Source organism: Bubalus bubalis, chromosome 18, assembly GCF_019923935.1.
Source record: "Bubalus bubalis isolate 160015118507 breed Murrah chromosome 18, NDDB_SH_1, whole genome shotgun sequence".
Lineage (NCBI taxonomy): Eukaryota > Metazoa > Chordata > Mammalia > Artiodactyla > Bovidae > Bubalus > Bubalus bubalis.
In genome coordinates, this window is record NC_059174.1 from 55579461 (window position 1) to 55600527 (window position 21067).

The 21067-nt window shown below is 50.3% G+C and overlaps 1 protein-coding gene, 1 long non-coding RNA gene and 1 pseudogene across 9 annotated transcripts; 1 reads left to right on the forward strand and 2 right to left on the reverse strand.

Moving 5' to 3' along the window:
- Nucleotides 1–917: 917 nt before the first annotated feature.
- LOC123465138 lies at nt 918–1946 on the reverse strand (annotated as a pseudogene).
- Nucleotides 1947–4690: 2744 nt separating this feature from the next.
- On the reverse strand, nt 4691–20419 carry TSKS (testis specific serine kinase substrate). 8 transcript variants are annotated; one of them, XM_025270001.3, is made up of 11 exons: nt 20182–20419; nt 19676–19901; nt 10828–10923; nt 10539–10622; nt 10144–10227; nt 9291–9577; nt 8683–8877; nt 7085–7258; nt 6177–6312; nt 5002–5169; nt 4691–4870 (listed from the first exon to the last, which is right to left on the reverse strand). In XM_025270001.3, exons 1-11 carry the CDS (start codon nt 20349–20351, stop codon nt 4817–4819), a joined length of 1674 nt encoding a protein of 557 aa, XP_025125786.1. In that variant the 5' UTR covers nt 20352–20419; the 3' UTR covers nt 4691–4816. The 8 variants fall into 8 exon arrangements, with proteins under 8 accessions (XP_025125786.1, XP_044786827.1, XP_025125780.1 ...); XM_044930892.2 differs by having other exon boundaries at nt 4970–5169; XM_025269995.3 differs by having other exon boundaries at nt 5002–5126; nt 6096–6312.
- LOC112580404 lies at nt 8753–13489 on the forward strand. Its single transcript, XR_006545888.2, has 2 exons — nt 8753–8891; nt 12236–13489. It is a non-coding gene; the product is annotated as an uncharacterized LOC112580404 (long non-coding RNA).
- Nucleotides 20420–21067: the final 648 nt, after the last annotated feature.

A 21067-nucleotide genomic window follows, 5' to 3' on the forward strand; every position in this document is an offset into this window, starting at 1 on the left:
GGTGTGATGTCTGCTGTGCTCTTGGGCTGAGCAGGGATGGGTGAGGTGAGGGTCATGGTGGAGGAAGAAAAAAGTTCCCATCCATCCCCAGGCTCTGCCATGAATTCTCAGTTACAGTCACCATGTCAGCTATAACCCTGGCACCTGCTTAATTTACTGCCTTTCAGCTCCAGTCACACCAAACCCAACCATGCAAGACCCATCCCAATCAACCCCACAAGTTTTCATGAGCTCAGTTCCTGCTGCCCCAACACCTACTGCCCACCCTGCATTTTAAATATATATATATACTTATTTATTTGGCTGTCCTGGATCTTGACTAGGGATTGGACCTGGGGGCCCCTGCCTTGGGAGCACAGAGTCTTAGCCACTGGGCTACCAGGGGAGTCCCTGCCCACCCTAAACTTAAAAGGTTGAGAACTCCCAAATGAATCCCCCAATATTCTTATTGCGGTTTTGATTCTATCTTCCATCTTCATAGCCGTCGTCGTTGCATCCCTCTATGCCTTTCTCCGCTAGTCATACCTCCTGTGACTGATTCCTGCCATCTAAGGACCCTTGTGGTTGGACTGAGCCCATCCAGATGATCCAGGATTAGCTCCTAATCTCAACTCCAACTGATTAGCAACCTTAATTCCCTCTGCAACCTAATTCCCCTTTGCCATGTAGAATACCATATGCACAGGGTCCAGGGCATCTTTGGGGGAACCATTTTCTGCCTACCACAGGTGCATAGATGAAACCAGACTGGCCATGAGTTGGTAAGTGGGGAAACTAGGGGAAAGGTCATTGGGGTGGGGCTGGTTCACCAGAGTGGTTAACAAGCTGCCTAGTGGTTGCAGAGAGCGGCTTCGGGCAGAAGGCCTGACATCAGGGGGACTCCTCAAGGGCTGCGGGGCTCTGGGGGCGGGGGGCTCCTAGTTGTGCTTAAGGCTGAGCATTTCAAACAGATACTCGCCCAGCCAAGCCTGGGGACCAGCCAGCCTGCGGAGGTCAGTCAGGTGATCACCCATCTTGCAGATAAATGTCACCTGCTCACCTAGGCTGAGGCTCCAGGAAGTCACAGAGGTGGGAGTCTGCACAGGGAGAACCCAGGGCGTGCGGATCCATATGGGCCTGGTTCATGGAGGTTCTTCTCCATGAACACGAAGGCTTCCGTAGCATCCTGGGTTTTACCCCACTCATCTTGATACAGTTTCTGCCCGTCTAGGAAGAGGGCATGGCAGCCATGCTGGTTATGCAGTTTCAAGAAATGGTGGGTGCCCTGGTGCTTCTCCTAGAGCAGTTCAAGGAAAAAGGGGCTCACACTCTCGAGTCACATTGTGGCAGTGGAAAAAGAAGCCCAGAGGCGGGTAGGTGTAGGAGGCCTGCAGATACTTGTTGACCAGGTGGTGGACAGCGGCCTCTACCTTGGTGAAATGATTCTGACGAATCTGGGAGCCCATGGTCGATCGGTAATAAGGAGTTAAGCTCAAAAAATGGTGTCGGCTGGTCTTGGTGACCAAGGATAACTGCGTAGCTGATTCCAAAGATTGCAACTGGAAAAAAAATGGAAAAAAAATGTTGGAGGGTGGTGGGAAGCTGGGTCTGTCGCATCCAAACACTGTGGAAGAAAGAGGGTCTGTGAGACCACCACGTGCAGTCTATAACAGCGGTCTCCAACATTTCTGGCAGCTTTTGTAGAAGACAATTTTTCCATGGACCAGTGTGGGGGTGGGGGGATGGTTTCGGGATCATTCAAGTGCACTACATTTATTGTGAACTTTATTTCTACTAGTATTGCGGCAGCTCCACTTCAGATCATCATGCATTAGATCCCAGAGGTTGAGGACCCCAGTCTATAAAACCCTTCCAAAGAAAACAGGTGCAAGTCTTCATGACATTGGATTTGGCAATGACTTCTCAGCTTGGATGTGATAGCCAAAGCACAGGCAACAAAAGGGAAAACAAAAGATAAATGGCATTACAACCAGATTAAAAAATTCTGTGCATCCAAGGACACGATCAATAGAGTGCAAAGAGCTGGCATGTTGGGAGACTATAATTTGCATGTTGTGTATCTGATAAGGAGTTAATATCAGATATATGACATGACTCCTACAATCCAACAACAAAAGCCAAGCAACCCCATTCAAAAAATAGGCCAAGGACTTGAATAGACATTTCTGCACTGAAGATTCACAAATAAGCCCATGAAAAGATGTTCCTGGCAGTTGCCAGGAGCTGGGAGGAGGGAGGAATGGGGAATGAGGAGGTTTTGTTTAATGGCTACAGTGTTTCTGTTTGGGAGGATGAAAAGCTCTGGAAATAGACAGTGGTGATGGTTACCCAACGTTGTGAGTGTAATTCATGCCAGTGAATTAGACACTTAAATATGATTAAAATGGTAAACTGTATATGATGCATATTTTGCCAAAATTTTGAAAGCCAGTCATTCAATGTGCTCATGATCATACAATCTGGGTTGAGTTGGACTCACTGGCCTTGTTGTGGTCACCAGTCATTGGTCATTGCATTAAGCTGAAGGGTCACCTGGGAAATGGGATGGCCAGGGCTCTCTGTGTCTGTGGGGTATATTCAATAAGTGTTCCCCAAAGAGCAGCCTGATTTGTTCTTTTTTAAACTTTTTATTTATTTTGTTCTTTTTAAATATGATTTTAAAAAGATACTTAGCTGTGCTGGGTCTTTGCAGCATGCAAATTCTTAGTTGTGGCATGTGGCATCTAGTTCCCTGACCAGGGATCAAAGCTGGGCCCCCTGCATTGAGAGCTCAAAACAGTGTCTTAGGCACTGGATCACAAGGGAATTTCCAGTGTAATTTTATATTTTAACATACTGGCTGTAGACTCATCTTATTATTCTTCTGTAGAAACAAAAAGCTATGCTTCTCTCATCTATTTGTTTCTTCAGGAGACCTTTAGAATAATTGGGTCCTTTAAAAAATAATCTCACTGGGATTTTGATTGAATTTGCATTAAAACCACAATAGAATTTGGATAGAATTAACATCAGCACAACATTCAGGCTAGTTATCCAGGAAAATAATTAGTCTCTCAAGTATTCAAGGACTCCTTAAAAGATGCATTTGGGCCTTAGGGGTCTGGAATTGGATTACTCATAATCACTGATCATTGGTACACACTACTGTTACGTATGCCAATTATTAAGCTATTATCTCTCGGATTCAAATTCCCTCCCTTGTGAATCTGGGTGTTCGACTCTGCCAGTAGGGGGCACCAAAGGGACCGAAGGAAGCCAAGAGACTGGGCTCTTCCGGTTTGCTCTCTGCTTATTTCCTGTCCGTTTTTCCTACTCATCGGTTATCACCCAGCATAGCTTCTTTATCCCAGCTGAGGCATTTCCTTCCTGCAGCAGCTGTTAAGTCCAGTTTGCAGTTTTTCCAAATCTTGCGCACCCTGAGAAATGCCAGTACCATTTTAGCATGGTTTCAGAGAAGGCCCCAGTCCCTGGTGGTCCTCTAAGCTCAGATAACATCTGCACCAGTTGAGCAATCCCCCCTCCTCATTGTCCTCCTCGGACTTCATCTTCCGTGAGCCTCTCACCCAAGTGCTTAGTTTTCATAATTCTAAGCCATACTTGTTTGTCCTTCACCAGTGTTATTAGCTGCTTCCACTGCCACGAGTTATTACCACTATGATACCATAGGGCTCTCTTTTTGCCTTTTCAGTTTCCTAGTTACCAACTCTTTATACCTAAGTAACATTTCCTTATATGAAATCATCTCTGTAAAAATAACCAGTGTGATTTCTGTCTCCTGAATACACCTTGGCTGACATCAATATTTGCAATAGGAAGTGAATTCTCAAATTTGGTTTGGGAAATGGTTTAGTTGGTTCTTAGGATTTGAACCTAGTGTTGAGCTCCTTGTCAAGAAATGGAATGCTAATATTCCACAGTCTGCAGTGGCATCATGGTAAATCATATATTAGCATCCATCTTGACTGTTACGAGATTCCAATTGAAGTCTGTGACTTCAGGGATGAGCGGCTGCTGCAATGAACCATCAGGGCACTAACAATGGCCGCAAGGAGAGTGGCATTCAGTGGCTTCTTCTGAGTGCCCTGACAGGCTTAATGAAAGAACATTATGAGCTCAGATCTTTGAAATATTGCTTCTATGTTTTGTTTTGTTTTTTGGCTGCAAAGCATATGGGATCTTAGTTCCCCAAACAGGGATGGAACCTGTACCCCCTGAGCTGAGATCTTTAAACTCTCAGCTCCAATCACATTCAGAGAACCAATGAGCTTCCATGGAAACCCTAAAAGAATTTCACATTTCTTGTAAACACAGGGTCAACATGGCTGAAAATCCAACACAAGCTGTAGCTGTATGGGTTCCAGAATTACATACCAAGTTGAATTAAAAACCTTGCTAAGTCTCCGATAGGAAGGTTGGGACATTGATTGGGAAGGAGGGGAAGCCTGAGACTTACAATGGGAACATCTGATTGAACACAGATAAATTTCAGACTTTTGAACTTTGTTTGTTCCCACTTCTCCACACTGGCTATCAATTCATTCTTGACTCCCCTTTCAAGCAGAACTCATCAGAAGAGTGTACCATCATTGACAGCCCATTGGCTGAGGATCAAGTCAGAGTGAGCACAGATGCTGGTGTGTGGCGTGTGCAACTTTACTAGCTCTCTTTTGATGCCAAACAGGAGACTGAATTCATGCCAGCATGAGGGGCCATTTATTGCTCAGGGGTTGGGCCCCCACGTTTTGGGGGAGTTCCCCCACCACTTCCTCCCCCCATTGTCCCCGTGGACCCCTCAAGCGGCAGGTTGCTGAGCTGATCATGAAGGGAGCACATTTTCAAGTGTAGATAGTCCAGAGCGGCCACCTTCTCCCTGTAATGAGACAGTGGGCAGTTAGTGCTGGTGAGGCCAGAGGCCTTGGGGCTGAAGTGGAAGGTGGGGGTGTCTCAGGCCCTCTCCCCAAGACCTCACCCTCCTCCCATGCCCTCAGCCTCCTTCCTCACTCCGGCTTCATCTTGTCCGTCAGCAGTAGGTTCTTGGCCCGCAAGGCTTCGTCTTGGGCCAGCCGAAGGGTGGAGCTCAGGGCCTCTGCCCTGACGTGTTTGGCCAAGGCCTGGCGCTCCAGCTCCTGGGGAGAGGAGCGTAGGCGCCGCTGGGCTTGCTGGACTGGGCTGGGGGTGGAGGGGGGATCTGGATCGTGAAGCGCAAGGGGTAGGGTCCTCTGGGGCCCACATCCCCCCGGGAGTATCCCATCATGCCTTGAGCCTGAGGCTGACCCCAGCTTCTGGGCCTTCCTGATTCCCTTGCGCACTAGACTTGTATCTGTCCCACCATCTGTCCTCTATTGATTGCACTGGCCTTCTTTGTCCCTGTAAGCACTAAATCAGCATCTGTTACATTGTTCCTTACTGCCCATGAGCCATCATGCACTTGACGTCTGGGCCCCATCTCATCACGTGGTGACCGTGACCATCCCATAATTCACAAGACCCCACATCTCCTGTCTATCAGGACTCTCTGTCCCAATAATAGTCCTCAGTGCTCTGGTGCCCTGTGTCCCACAGTGCACCAGGCCCCAGGTCCTTTACTGCCTCATTTGTCCATCTTACCCACTACAATTCATATCCCATCACACATTAGGCCAATATCCCATAATATACTAGATCGCTATGTTTCAGAATGTACACCGGTCTCAGATTCCACCTGCTATTGCGCCTGTGTCTGTGTGCAATACCTCAGGAAGAGCTGTGGTCCCATTTCCCATAATGCGTTAGCTTACTGTGAGCTGTATTCACTGGTCCCCTGTCTGACCGCAGTGATCCCATATAATGCATTGCCTCTCAAGGTTCATAGAAAATCAGGCTTATATTCCACGAAGCTATAGACTGGTGTCTGTCTTCTCTGTCCCACAAAGCACCAGATCTGGGTTCCATGATGCTTTAGGCCCAAGTCCATCACCCAAGCTTCCATAATGACTGACCTATGACTCACTAACCACCAAACTGCTCTCCCTGCTCCCCCCATTCTGACATATCAGAGCCAAGTGTAACCCCAACACCTGCTGCCCCCAGTTCACCCTTCCCATCCTGCCACACACCAGCAGTATCCTTGTGCCTGGGGCTCCCCTCCCCCTGCCCTGATCACAAACTGGACCATGGTGGCCCATGGTCCTTGGTACCAGAATCTTCTTGTGTAGCCTCTGGCAGCTGGGGCAGGCAGGAGCCAGGCCTCTCTGCTTCACCTCATCCACTAGCGGGGTCAGCGCTCGTTCCAGCAGCTGCTGCAAGGACTCCGTGGACAACTGCTGCCCCTGGCTGGGGGAAGGGTAGTCACCAGATGAAAGAGGCCTCAGACCCGGATGGCCCAGGCCAACCTGCCTTCACCCAGGCCACCTTCCCACCATGCACAGGGGCCAGACTACAGTGCATCTGGTGTACTTTGGCTTCCACAGCATGGGGAACTCCCACAGTGCCTGGGGGTTTCCACTCCCAACACCAGATGGACCTCAGCGCATCAAAAACTCACACTTCTCACAATGCACTAGTTAAAATTGATCCCACATTGTATTGGAAGTACCCCCACTGTTCCTAATACAGGTTAAACATGGTATCCTGTGCCTCTCCAATACCCCAAGTTCTCACACTTCCCTACAGTGCACTGGGCAACTCTGCCTCCCACCAGTACCAGTGCCCAGCCTTCCCATGATGCACTTGGAAATCCAGGATGCTCAAAACAAAGCAAGACTTCCTCGTGTTCCACAAGACACTGACTTCACCGCGTGGGGAAGGGAAGAAATGCAGCAAGACTGGCCCGTCCTATAATACGTGGGGCTGCCCTGTGTCCCACAGCGCATCTCCCTCTCCATTCATGCTAAAGTCTCATTTCCTTCGATGCTGTGTTCTCAATATGACACAGAATGCACCTGGAGCCGGAGAAGGCAATGGCACCCCACTCCAGTACTCTTGCCTGGAAAATCCCATGGATGGAGGAGCCTGGTAGGCTGCAGTCTATGGGGTCGCACAGAGTCGGACACGACTGAAGTGACTTAGCAGCAGCAGCACCTGGAGCCAGGCGCTGCCCCCTTACCTGGCACAGCGGGTAAAGGAGCCTTGGGCTCCCCGATCCAGGTTCATAGAGAGGTCAGACACTCTCCGAGAGCTCTGAAATTGCCGTCCAAGCTCCTCCAGAATTGGTTTCACTGGGCCCAGCCCCTCCAGTTCGCTCCTCAGTGAAGCCACAGACACTGCAGACCGCTCCACCCTGAGATGTAAGAATAAGCAATGCAGTGAGGTTGCCTCTCAAAGAGAATACAGGCATCCTCTGATTTCTGAAAGGTCACTTTATCCCAGTCCATTTTTAGGAAAGACCTACATTAGTACCTGTTTTCACTAACCAAAAGAAATCAGAAAAGGATTTTTGCTTTTATGAAAAAAGCACAAAGCATTTGTTTTGTAGCAAGCTCTTGTTGTTCATTCACTGTTGCGTCCAACTCTTTGCAACCCATTGATTGCAGCAGGCCAGATTTCCCTGTCTTTCACTATCTCCTGGAGTTTGCTCAAACTCATGTACATTGATTTGGTGATGCCATCCAACCAACCACCTCATCCTCTGTCGCTCCCTTCTCCTCCTGCCCTCAATCCTTCCGAGCATCAGGGTCGTTTCCAGGGTGTCGGCTCTTCCCATCATGTGGCCAAAGTACTGGAACTTCAGCTTCAGCATCAGTTTCCTTCCAGTGAATATTCAGGGTTGATTTCCTTTAGGATTGCTTGATCTCCTTGCTGTCCAAGGGACTCTGAAGAGTCTTCTCTAGCACCACAGTTGGAAAGCATCAATTCTTCCGCGCTCAGCCTGCTTTTACAGAAGCAGGACACACGACAAGCAGTGAGAGTGGAGCCACCAAGCTCCTCCTCTGAGAACTGCACTCAGTATCTAGGCAGCACGCCACCATAGCTTTGAACTATGTTCTGTGGGCATCTGTGCTTTACCTCAATTTATTTTGTGCATCTGGTGGCAAGATGTATTCTAAGGTAGTTGCTTCTTCGCTTTATGCTATTTTGGCTTACCAAAGGTTTCACAGGAACCGCTCTACTTTTGTATAGCAGGGTGAGGACCCAGCAAGGCTCCACCCAAGATTAGCCCAGTACCTCTGCCTCCGTACAGTTTGCAATACCTCGCCACACGCGCAGCCTCTGCTCTGACTGGTCCATCTTTTTTTTTTTCCCCTTTTATTTCCGGAATGCCTCTCCTTGTTCTCTAACTGGTTTGTCCTGTTCCCATTTGCCTCCCCTTGTCCTTTGAAGGTACAGTGAAAGTGAAAGTCGCTCAGTCGTGTCTGAATTTTTGCGACCCCAGGGGCTATACAGTCCATGGAATTCTCCAGGCCAGAATACTGGAGGGGGTTGCCATTTCCTTCTCCAGGGGATCTTCCCAACCCAGGGATCGAACCCAGGTCTCCCACATTGCAGGCGGATTCTGTCCCAGCTGAGCTACCAGAGAAGCCCCTCTTTTGTAGTGGCTCCGCCCCTCAGTCCTTAGGTAGAAAGCACCCCTCCCCTCCTCTCTAATTGGGGCCCCCACCTGTTAGTACTACAGTCTCCACCGATTGACTCCAGCTGATTGGCCCACCCCCTCACTCAAGGCTCCGCCCTCGCAGGTTCCCACAGTGCTCTCGGGTGGGCCCTTACATGGTGCACAGCTCGTCCGCCCGGCCCCGCAGCTCCTGCAGGCCCCGCGCGGTCTGCGCCTGCTCGCGCTGCGCCCGCTCCCACTGGCCCAGAAAGCCATCGAGCCTGCCACCCAGACCCCCGAGCAGCCGTAGGGCCTCCTGCACGGCTCCCTCCTCCTGATGCCACCGGGCGGTCAGCGAAGACACCTCCCTCCTGTAGGGGCAGAGGTAAGGAACCCGGCAACGCCTCCGGACCCCCCCAGTCCCCGAATTCTCCCATCCTGTCCATGTCTTGGAATCCTCTCACGTCCTCCAGAACCCGGCCCGGAAAGAATCCCCTTGTCAGATATCCTGGCCTTCTCTCGGCCTGCCTCCCAGCCCTGCATCAACCGCTCCAGACACTGCCTTCTCAAGATACCACTCGCCCCAACCCTGTCCCGCTGAGTTTGGAGCCACCTGCCACCTCCCCAAACTTCGCCTACCTCATTTTCACGGGCCTCCCTGCCACCAGTCCTATACTCTACTCACTTCTTCGAAGTCCTGTCCTTTCGGGTCATGGCCCCAGAATACTCCTTTCTAGGCTCTTCGAGGCTCCACCCCCCGGGCCCATTTCGAGATCTCACTCACCTCAGCTCCTCCAGGCCGGCAGAGACCTTCTGCAACTCCTGCTCGCTCACGATGGGGCCCTCCCCTGCCCGGGGCCCCATTCCCCAGCCGCCTGGGGCCAGGCCTCGTGGTCGCGGGGGTTCGTCAGGGCTCCCTGACGGACCGGAGCAGCCTGGGGGCTGGGTGGCGGGGCCCAGGCCGTGCCTGGAGAGGCCAGCCTCCAGCTTCTGCTCCAACTCCTGCAGCTCGGCCTCCTGCCTCCTTGGAGTCTCATCCTGCAGTTGTTGCTGGAGGTAGCGCAGCTTCTCCTGGGCGGCGAAGGCAGGCAGGGTTAGCTCGAGCACCCGGCCCCTTGCCTCCCACCACCGCCACCTCCACTCCCCAGATCCGCCCAATGAATTCCTGACACTAGAAAGTAAATGTATGTGGGGACGCGATTAGGGAGGGAGGTTTCATTCGACGCCCAGCTGGAGTCCCAACTCACCTTAACCTCTAAATGCCTGCCTCTCTGTCTCCATCTAGCCCTCCACCCCAACTCTAATCCTCGATAGGCCTCAAACTCCAGTCCCTCCTGTTTAGGAAGAACAACTGAAGCTTTTCCAACATTCTGTTGGGAAATCAGTGGGCGTGTGGGCAGGACAGGCAATCCCACCCACTCCAGGTCTGACATGAATTCGTCTCCCTGGGACCTGAATATGACTGTGCGTGGAGAAGTATGACCATGAACACGAAGGGGCAGGGTGGTGGTGGTGGTGGTGATGGTGGTAGAGGTGGTAGAGGTGATTGGCAGGGCGGGAAGTCCTACCCGAAGTCCACCTCGAGTACCTCACGTACTTGAGTAACTTCCTCAAACCCTTAGACCCCTCCGCCTTACCTCCAGCAGGGCAGAGTTCTGCTTCAGGACGTTGGTTTTTATTTCAGCGTCTTCCACCGACCGGGTCACCTTCCGGCAGTTCTCCTGGGTCAGGACACCAGGGCAGGGGCCCTGCCTTCCCATTCCGGTTTCGTCTCCCAACCCTCATCCCCGTTATTTTCCATGCAGGCTCCACCCACCTCAGCCGAGACACGCCCACTTCTTCCGCAAGGACTGCCTCCGCCCAAGGTTCGCTTGGCTGAAGGGCGGGTTCGTCCTCGGACCTCTCCCATGCTCCCTGTCCGCTTGCCCCCGTCTCTCTCCTGTCGACCACGCCACTCCTCCCCATTTCCTCTTACCCTCTTCCTACTTCTGCTCCCTTCTTTCTGCCCCGCTCCTGCCCCTCAGCGGCTCACCTTGAGTTGACTACAGTACCCTTCTAGTTCTTCCGCCTCTTGCCGCCTTCTCTCTAAATTCTCACTCAGCACAGAACACTCACTCTGGAGCATGGAAGGGAGGAGGGGTTAGCCAGGGCTTCCAGGGGACACCCCGTGGGGAGGAGAGCTGAGAACATCCCTTTCCCTTCCGAGCCTCAGTCTCCCCCAACTGGGCTATGGGTGCATTGAGCTGGAGGATAGCTCAAAGAGGGGAACGTGGCCCCGGAAGAAGAGGAGGTATTGGCGGGGGACGGGGTGGTCCTCACACCTGCAGCGTCTGCATGTGCTGGTTAACCCGGGTGGTCTTCTCCTTCAAGCTGGTGATGGAATCTTTGGCACGCACCAATCCACTGTTGACCCCACTCTGGGGAAGAACCGGAGACAGCCAGGGGTCAGTGGGTGTAGGGGAGCAAACCCCAACCCCAAGAGAAAGTCTTAAAACTGGCTTTACACCTTGATTCTGCCCTGGAATAGCTGGTGGAATTGGGGGCCAGGGCTGCGCCTCTTTGATTCTCGGTGTTCTTGCCCCATTAAGCCAGGGGGCAGACTCTTTCTGCTTAGTGGATGGGAAGAAAAATAAGTAGGATCCAGGAGGGAGTGGGGGGTGGGGGGTTGCTCAGACATGTGGGAGAAGGAGGATGTTCTTAACCTGAGATAAATGCCTTTGGGTCCAGAGACATAAATAAGATAAACCGTTAAAACACATGCCCTGTCTTTCTCTCCAGGCAGTGGAGAATTCTAAAGATAACCCACTTTCCAAATATAAACACTCACTATGCACCAAGTCACGCACTTACCCACGTTTTCCCTTTTATTCCCCATAACCGCACCTCTTGAGGTTATTTTGGCGCATTTTGCAAGGGAGGCAAAGGAGGCCCAGAGAGGGGATGTCCTTTGTATTTCCAGGTACATGGTACGTGAGGTGCCCTTGTCAGAATTTATACTCAGAACCATTGTTTTAAACCATGATAAAATGCTTTGTGACCCCTGTCAAAAAAACTGGCTCAGGAAGGCCGCATGTGACAGGATCTCCACTCTCCCGTCTTCCACATTTATAGAACAGTTAGCCTGGCAACATGACTGCCCAGCCAAAGACTACATTTCCCAGGTGCCCTTGCAGCTGGGCAAGCCCATGTGACTAAGTTCTGGCCAAGCCCATGTGACTAAGTTCTGGCCAATGGAATATGAGTGGGAATAATATAGGCAATTTCCAATTCATGCCTTTAATAAAAGAAAGTAGGGAACATATCTCCCTTTCTCTCCCCCCATGATGTTGATGGCTAACACCAGAGCAGCCATCTTGGACTATGAGATGGAGGACACAAGATAAAAGAATATTGAATTCTCAACCCTGTGAAGCTGCCATACTCAATTCCAACCATTTTCGAATACTTGACATGTGAGAAGGAGAACGTTTTCCACCTTGTTTAAACTGTGCTACTTTGGGGACTTCCCTGGTGCTCCAGTGGCTAAGATTCTGTGCTTGGGTTCGATCCCTGGTCGGGGAAGTAAGATCCTCCACGCTGCAACTAGGAGTTTGCATAAAGACATGCCAAAACTAAAAATACCCTGAGTAAGGTAACTAAAGACCCCACATGTTACAAGGAAGACCCAGTGCAGCCCAATAAATATTTAAAAAAACCCAACACTGCTAATTTGTGTCTTTTTTGTTACAGCAGCCAAACTTGTGACTTAATAACAGCCTCCAGAACCCTGGGGCCTCTGACCTGCTATACCTGAGATGTTTATGTCAGCAATAAACTATCCTGCTTCAACCAGATATTTGGGGTTTCTTTCACAGCTGCTTAAGTAATACACAAAGAGAAAAGAGAACAAGCTTCCTCCATTGTTAAATGGGAACAACTTCACATTTCTTGCACAACTGCTCTGGATAAATACCGTGATAAATACTGTATTAAGGTGATATCAGCAAAATAGAGGAGTTGGAAACCCCCAAATTCCACCCCTTAATGAAAACAATGAAAAACAGTGACCAAAACTGACTCAAGTCATTGGGAAGATTACAACAATCATAAATATATATGCACCTAATACAGCTTCAAAGCACATGTATCAAAAACTAACAGAATTGGGAATTCCCTGGCAGTCCAGGGGTTAGGACTCCGTGCTTTTACTGCCGAGGGCCCAGGTTCAGTCCCTGGGTCAGGGAACTAAGATCCCACATGCCGCATGGCACAGCGCCCTTCCCTCCCCCCTCAAAAAGAAAGAATGAATTGAAAACTAGAAAGTAGATCAGCAAAGAGATAGAAGACTTGAACAACACTATAAACCAACCAAACCTAACAGACATCTATAGAACATAACATGCAACAGCAGAATACACATTCTTCCCAAGTGGAATGAAACCTTCATATGGTCAAGGATAGATGCTAAAGGATATGAAAACGAAGTGTGCTTTCTGAACTTAAAGACCTCAGTAGAATGAAATTAGGAATCAAACGCAGAAAGAAATTTGAGGAAATCACAAGTATTGATATATGAAAATTAAGCAACACACTCATAAATAATGGGTGGAAGAAGAATCACAAGAGAAATTATACTTTGGAATGAGAGGAAAATGAAAAAAGTTTACAGTGGAGAAAATGAAATAGAACAGTAGAGAAAAATCAGCAAGCCAGAAGTTGTTTTTTTTAAAAGATCGACAAAATTGCCAAATTCTTGACTAGAATGACTATGAAAAAGAGGAAGATTACTCAAATCACTAAAATCAGGAAGGAAAAAGGGGACATTACTACCAGTCTTAGGGAAAGAGAAAGGATTACAAGAGAACCCTCTGAACAATTGGATGGCGTCAAATTTGATAACCTAGATGAAATGGAAAAATTCCTTGCAAAACACTAACTGGAGAAGAGATAGGACATCTGAATAGCCCTACAACAAATAAAGAGTTTGAGTTAGTGATTTTAAAACTTCCAATAAAGAAAGCCCAGATGTCTTCACTGGTGAATTCTACCAATCTTTTTTTTTCCCCAAAAGTTGCTGCCAACTCATCTCAAACTCTTCACCAAAAAACAGAAGAGGAGGGAACTAACATTCTATGAAGCCAGTGTTACCCTGATACCAAAACCAAAGACATCACCAGATAGTAAAACTACAGACCAGTATCCTTTCTGGAAATAGCCACAAACATTTCAACAAGATACTAGCAAACCAAGTCCAGCAGCATATAAAAAGGACTGTGTGCATGTGCGCTCAGTCACGTCTGACTCTTTGTGACCCCATGGGCTGGAGCCCACCAGGTCCTCTGTCCATTCGATTCTTCAGGTAGGAATACTGGAGTGGGTTGCCATGCCCTCCTCCAGGGGATCTTCCCAACCCAGGGATTGAATCTGAGTTTCCTGCATTGCAGGCAGATTCTTTACCCACTGAGTCACCTGGGAAGCCCTTAAGAAAAAAAAAGAAAGAAAAGGATTATACACTACACCATATACGGTTTACCCCAGGAATGCAAAATTGGTTCAACATGAAGATTAACCCATGTAACATACCATATTAGTAAAAGAGAAGGGGAGGGTGGAATACAATCATGTCACTGAATACAGAAATAGCTTTTGACAAAATCCAATACCCTTTCATGATAAAACCACTCAACTAAAAGTACAAGGGAACTTCCTCATCCTGGTAAAAAGCACCTACAAAAAAAAATAATTAAAAACAATAAAACCCACAACAAAGCCATGGTGGTTTTAAATATACCCACAAATTTTTTGAGGCTGTTTCCAAATGTAGTGCTTTATTCTCACTTGAGTGTTGGCTGGACCTAGTGACTCACACTCAGTAAATAGCATAAGTCAGAGTGATGGTATGTGACTTAAAAAACTAGTTCACGAAAGGAACTGTGGCTTCCTTCTTACTCTTGCCTGGCTCTGGAGGATGATAACTGCCAGGCCATAAGCAGCTCCTTCTGGAGAGGCACATGTGGCAAGAAACTGAGGCCACCAACCAAGAGCTATACGAGTGCGCCATCTTGAAAGCACCCCCTCCATCCCCAGTCAAACCTTCAGATGTGTGGTTAGTTGCTCAGTTGGATCCAACTCTTTGTGGCCCCATGGACTGTAACCCATGAGGCTCCTCCGTCCATGGGATTTTCTCCAGGCAAGAATACTGGAGTGGGCTGCCATTTCCTCCTCCAGGGGATCTTCCCAACCCAGGGATCAAGCCCATGTCTCTTGTATCTCCTGCGTTGGCAAGTGGATTCTCTACCACTAGTGCCACCTGGGAAGCCATCAGATGACTATGTGTTAGTCACTCAGTTGTGCCCGACTCTTTGTGACCCCATGGACTGTAGCCTACCAGGCTCCTCTGTCCCTGGGATTCTTCAGGCAAGAATACTGGAGTGGGCTGCCATTTCCTTCTCATCAGATGACTATGGCCCCTGCCAAAATCTTTTTTTCTTTTTTTAATATTTTTTGGCCAAGCAGCATGTGAGATCTTAGTTGTCCGACTAGGGATGAAACCCACACCCCCTGCAGTGAAAGCATGAGGCCTTGAACACTGACACACCAAGGAAGTCCCACCTGGCCAAAATCTTGACTGCAGCCCTAAGCCAGGAGCATCCAACTAAACCACTCCAGATTTGTTGTTTTAAGGTCATGAATTGTTTACTTCACTGTAATTGCTAACAGATACACAGAATGATGTTTTAAAACTGAAGACCCAAAAAGTCTTGGACTTCTTGTAGGTAGAGGTTCTGGAAAACTAGGAGAGCAGGTTCTGGGATCAACTCATTTCTCCCACTTAATAGCTGTAAGGCCTCAGAGAGGGGACTTCACCTCTCTAAGCCTCTGTTTCTCTCCTTGTAAAACAGGGAAGGACTAATCGCTACCTTCACGGGGCTGCTGTTGGGAAGAGTACAGGCTGACCCACAAAGGCCGCTGGTCAACACTTGGGGAAAGAGAAAGGGCAATGGAGAAAAGCTGGGGTCACTGGAGGTGAGTTTTAGCTTCTCTGAGAGCAGATTTGGGAAATAGTAAAGGCTGAGCCTGTTAGCCTTGGCTGAAAAGTGAATGGCATGAAGGAGGTACATCCGTGTGTACCTGCTCAGTCCCTGCAGTGGCATCTGACTCTTTGCCACCCCATGCACTCTAGCCCACCAGGCTCCTCTGTCCATGGGATTCTCCAGGCAAGAATACTGGAGTGGGTTGCTGTGCCCTCCTCCAGGGATCTTCCCAACCCAGGGATTGAACCCGAATCTCCCACATTGTAGGCGGCTTCTTTACACTGGGTTACTGTGGAAGCCCCATGGTGGAGGTGGGCGGCAGCCAGATCTGGAGATAAACCCCTCCTCCTTGGCCACCCACACGCCATGCAGCTGGGCAGTCCAATTCCCCATTCCCAGCCTGCCTCAGTTTTCTTTCCTGTCCAATGGGAATGATGATACCTTGGCAGATGGTGGTGAGGAAGGGTCAACAAGATGTTAGGATCCATAAGGCAAGTGCCATGAATAGTCAGCATCATTAAAAGTAACAATACGGCAGGACATACCAGGAAGGGGTTGAACACTGAGATCGCACAGCTACCTCAGGGAAGGCTGCAGGCAGGAGGACGAATGGGAAGCAAGGCTGCAAAGACCTAGTCTGGCCATTTCTGCACGAGGCGCCGACAGTTCCTAAAAGCAATATCACCTCCTCAGTTGCATCCTCTGGCCTCATAAAGATCTCAGAGCTTAAGCCATGAACCAGGAACTTCCCTGGCAGTCCAGCGGTGAGGACTCTGTCTGTCACTGCTGTTGGCTCAAGTTCGATCCCTGGCTAGGGAACTCAAATCCCACAGGCTGCACCGGCATGGCCGAAAAAAACATCAAAAAGGAAAACACGAACCAAAGCTGTCTGCTTCACCATCTCCTTCCGACCCTCCTTCCATTCGGGGGGTGAATTGTCATTCTCTCGCCGGGGGTCTCCATCACTCAGGGGTGTCTTCCTCTTCTGTCCACTTCTCTGTCCCACTTCTGTCTATGGTGTCCGTTCCTTCCTTCTCTAGGTTTCTGGCCCCCTCCTCTGTCTCTGGTTTTCTGTCTCCCCCTCAGCTGGTCTCTGTGCCCCTCCCTAGGTCCAAGTCCTCCTCTCTCTGGGGTCCCTGCCCTCCCCCCGACCCCGGATCTTGGTCCTCCTTGATCTCTGGGTTTCTGCCCGCTCCTCTCAGTCCATCTCCAGCTTTCTCTCCTGATGTAGCTCTGACGCTGTGAGCCAGTCCCTGTTACTGCCCGCCTCTTCGCTCTTCTTGCCCCTAGCCCAAGGTGCTGCCTGTCAGTAGTTTTTTCCATTTTACAGAGAAGCCTCATAGAGGCCAGGGCTCCCCTGCAGCCCCACAGTGAGCTCGCAGCTGCAGCAGACCTTGATCTTGGCCGCCCAGGGCTCTTTCTCAGGCATCACAGTCCTCTGGGGGATGTGACTCAGAAATAGCTCCAGTGGGAGGTGGACCTCTGCAAGAGCTGCCTGAGTGATGCTGGCAGCGACGGGGAGGAGATGCCTCCCGGGCCATCTATCCCAGCTGGACTCTCTCTGACCGCTCCCTTCTCTCCACCTGGTCCTCTTACCCCAGACCTTCGCCTGGCCTCCTCTCTGGCCCGCCTGCCTCCAGTCTCTCCCCTCCAAACATCTCCCACCTGGGCCCAGAGGCATCTCCTAAGGAAAGAAAGCAACAGACCCACTAAACCTCTGGTCCTGGCCCTGCTTCTTACAAGCTCTCTAACCTCGCAAAGGGTCACGCCACTTCTCTCTGCCTCACTTATTTTTTTTTCTTCCTTTTCCAATGGGTCATTATTCTATTTGCTTTGCAGAACTTCTCAGAGAGGAAAATAAGACCCCCTCCCCACCACAGGGATGTGGCACAGTGCCTGGCACATAGTAGGTGCTCAGTAAATGGGTACAGAGCCCAGACTCCAGCATGGCTCCTCTCCCCCTGCCCAGGAACACTCAATGGCTCCCTATTGCTCTCAGGAGAATGTCCACACTTCTCAGCCTCTGTGTCCTGTGCTCTACCCCCTGCCAGCCTCACCTCTCCCACACACCACAATTGAGCCACAAGGACCTTCTCCCCCCGGGGCTCTTTTCAACCCCCGTCCTTTTGTCTATGCTGTTCCAGCTAGGTGGAACACCCTTCCCTGTATTCCACCTTCTTTATCTTAAGATCCAGCCTGGGAGTTGCCTCTTCAAGAGAGAAAGCCTTTCTTGACCACGGCCAGCTGGGCCAAGACCTTGCTCTTCAGGGCTCTTACGGTGACCTCTACTTCCCCCATCAATTCAGGGTGGTGCCTCCCCACCCCTGACCCCTAAACCTGGCCCCAATACTTAGAAGCTGTGTGACTTTAGGGGTGCTGTTTAACCTTCTAGAGCCTGAGTATCTTCATCTGTGAAGAGAGGATAACAATAACTAACCTGTATTCTGTGCATATGGCTGACTCTTGGGCTACACATTTTACATGAATGAATTGCATTTCATTGTCATGACAACTTCAAGAGGAGGCAGAAGTTCTCTACAGAACTCTTAGGTGCAACTGTATTTCCCGCTCCTAGACCAGCGCCTGACACATTTGTAGGTGTTTAACCATCACTGCAAATGGTGACTGCAGCCATGAAATTAAAAGATGCTTACTCCTTGGAAGAAAAGTTATGACCAACCTAGATAACATATTGAAAAGCAGAGACATTACTTTGCCAACAAAGGTCCGGCTAGTCAAGGCTATGGTTTTTCCAGTGGTCATGTATGGATGTGAGAGTTGGACTGTGAAGAAAGCTGAGCGCCAAAGAATTGATGCTTTTGAACTGTGGTGTTGGAGAAGACTCTTGAGAGTCCCTTGGACTACAAGGAGATCCAACCAGTCCATTCTAGAGGAGATCAGCCCTGGGTGTTCTTTGGAAGGAATGATGCTAAAGCTGAAACTCCAATACTTTGGCCACCTCATGCAAAGAGTTGACTCATTGGAAAAGACTCTGATGCTGGGAGGGATTGGGGGCAGGAGGAGAAGGGGACGACAGAGGATGAGATGGCTGGATGGCATCACCGACTTGATGGACGTGGGTTTGAGTGAACTCCGGGATATGGTGATGGACAGGGAGGCCTGGCGTGCTGCAACTCATGGGGTTGCAAAGAGTCGGACACGACTGAGCGACTGAACTGAACTGAAGAAATATTTCTTGAAAGAACATACACATGTGTCTCCATTTTACAGATGAAGAAACTGAGGCTCCGGAACATAGAAAGTATTCAGTATCTGCTAATGAATCTTAGTATCATTATAACCAGGGTTATTGTTAGCGTGATTCTCAATGTCTGTGTCAAGCCTAGTTCAGAGCCTGGCCCAGGAGAAACCTGGCAAGGGGTGGAAAGTGATAGGGGAGTTAAAGAACCAAGGTATAGCATTGGTTAAAGAATCTGCCTGCAATGCAGGAGACACAGGAGACTTTGGTTCGATTCCTGGATCGGGAAGATCTCTGGAGTTGGGCAGGCAACCCACCGCAGTATTCTTGCTTGGAGAATCCTGTCGACTGAGGAGCCAGGCGGACTATCATTCATAGCGTTGCAAAAAGTTGGACACAATTAAGCATGCACACACAATTAAGCATGAACATTCTATGCTCTAGTCAGAAATTCTCTAAATTTTCCTAGATTTTGCTCACCTGGCAGTTTTGTCACACCTTCTGAAGTGGTCCCCTCTGAGAACTCATATTCATCCTTCAAAGCCCAGTGTCAATGCCGCCTCCTCCAGGAAGCTTTCCCTGATATACCTAGTCTGGTTTGAGGGGCCCTTTTCTGGGATCTCTGGTGTTACCTCCATCATGGAATTTATCATCCCATCTGTATCTGTCACTCCTACCAGACTGGGAGCTTTCTGGGAGCAGGGACCTGGCCCGATTCCCAGCTGTGAACCCAGTCCTACTCAGGGCATTTGGAAGTGACTGAATGAATGGAAGACCAACCCCAGGCAACATGCATCATTTAGCCCCTATGGAGCAGATTCGTGGCTGCCTGTCAGGGCCCTGTAGGGTGACCAGAACCTTCTCATTTCCAATCATGAAGACCACCCCTCCATCCTCAGTTGTCTACCACCAGGGTGAGGGCCCTGGTCTTCCCCAGCCCAGCCAGGGGCCCCTCACCAGTATTTCTGTGACGTCTGGGTCATCTGGTGCCCAGGGTGGGGTTGGGGAGGCAGGGGGCATGGGCAGTGCCAGTGAGCTGCTGTCTTCCGTGGTTGAGTCTGTCCCCGAGGAGTCGGTGGGCTCCATGGCCGCCAGGTTGAGCAGGGACACATTGGTGCAGGCCGAGGACCGTTTGAGGTTCAGGCACCAGTGCATCGGCTCATGGGACATGCGAGGCTCAACCCTGGGGCGGAGAAAGGGGCAGGAGGGTCAGGGTGTGGCCCCAGCAGGGCACGGCCCCTCCCGCCTCCCTGTCTGCACATCCCCTAGTCCCTCTGACTCCATCCCCACTACCTTCTTCCTCCTACACTCTCGAGTCCCCCTTGGCTACTGGCCCCCTGCCTGCCTCTCCTCTGTGCTGTCCTCTCCTTCCCCACCCCTTCCTCCAGCACCCACGGTGGGACTTGTGCTCTGTCGGAGGCAGCGCTGGGGGCTAGGACTCCACCAGGGTGCGACAAACCCACCCGTGGAACGACACAGCCTTCTTTTTCTTCGCGATCCCCTTGACTGGGCTGGTCACCCCCCCAGGAGTCTCGGGGACCAGCTGGGAGCGGCTCTCGACCCCCGCAGGGGGGTCCCCGGCCTCATGGATCTCTTTGGACTGCCAGATTGTCTTCACCACCACGCTCGCCATGGCATGTGGGGGGCCCGGCTCCCAGGGGCTCCTTCCTCCGAGACTATCCACCTATTCTGACCACTGCCCCTCAAGGTCCCCAGTCCCCACAAGCCTGCCTCATAAAGGACCCAACCACTGGGCTCCAGTAAGGCGGGGGTGGGGGGGGGTGGGGCACAGGGGTGGGAAACGTGACTTATTACCTTCCCCCAGAGGGGTTCAGTGAACTCTTCCTTGTCCAGGTTTCTAGTTCTGCCCTGATCTTCCCCCACTTCAGAACCATAGTGAAATTGATTCATTCTGAACGTGAACTGGCTCACTGTTTCTTGGGAGGGGTCCAAATTCCCTTTCCCTGAAACTCTCTTGTTTCAGCACTCTCCCCACCCACCCCCACCCCTGCCACCTGCAGTCAGACTTGATTCATCCTGCTGGACTTGTCCCTTTCCCAGGGTCTGGGGGAGGATGAGGATTGGAAGGAGGGTCGCTGGAGGATCTCACATTCTATGGGAGGCTGGAAGGGAACAGACAGACAAGCAGTAGAAACAAACCAAAAAAGTCTGAATGTGATATGAAGCGAATCAAAACCGGGTGACAAAGTGGACATTTGTCAAAGCTCATCAATTTGTGTACCTGGGATTTGAGCCTCTTATTGTGTGAATTCTGCTGTTTTAAAACCCCCCTAAACTAAGGACTTCCGTCGTGGTCCAGGGGTTAGGACTCTTCACACTGTCTTCTCT

Excerpts from the sequence above, each read along its gene's own strand:
- TSKS (XM_025269995.3), bottom strand. The coding sequence starts at position 20,351 with ATGGCGAGCGTGGTGGTGAAGACAATCTGGCAGTCCAAAGAGATCCAT. Across the intron at positions 7,259-8,682 it reads GCGGACGAGCTGTGCACCAT|GGTGGAGCGGTCTGCAGTGT; the intron begins GTAAGGGCCCAC and ends CTTACATCTCAG. Across the intron at positions 5,127-6,095 it reads CAGGCACAAGGATACTGCTG|GAGCTGGAGCGCCAGGCCTT; the intron begins GTGTGTGGCAGG and ends TCCTCTCCCCAG.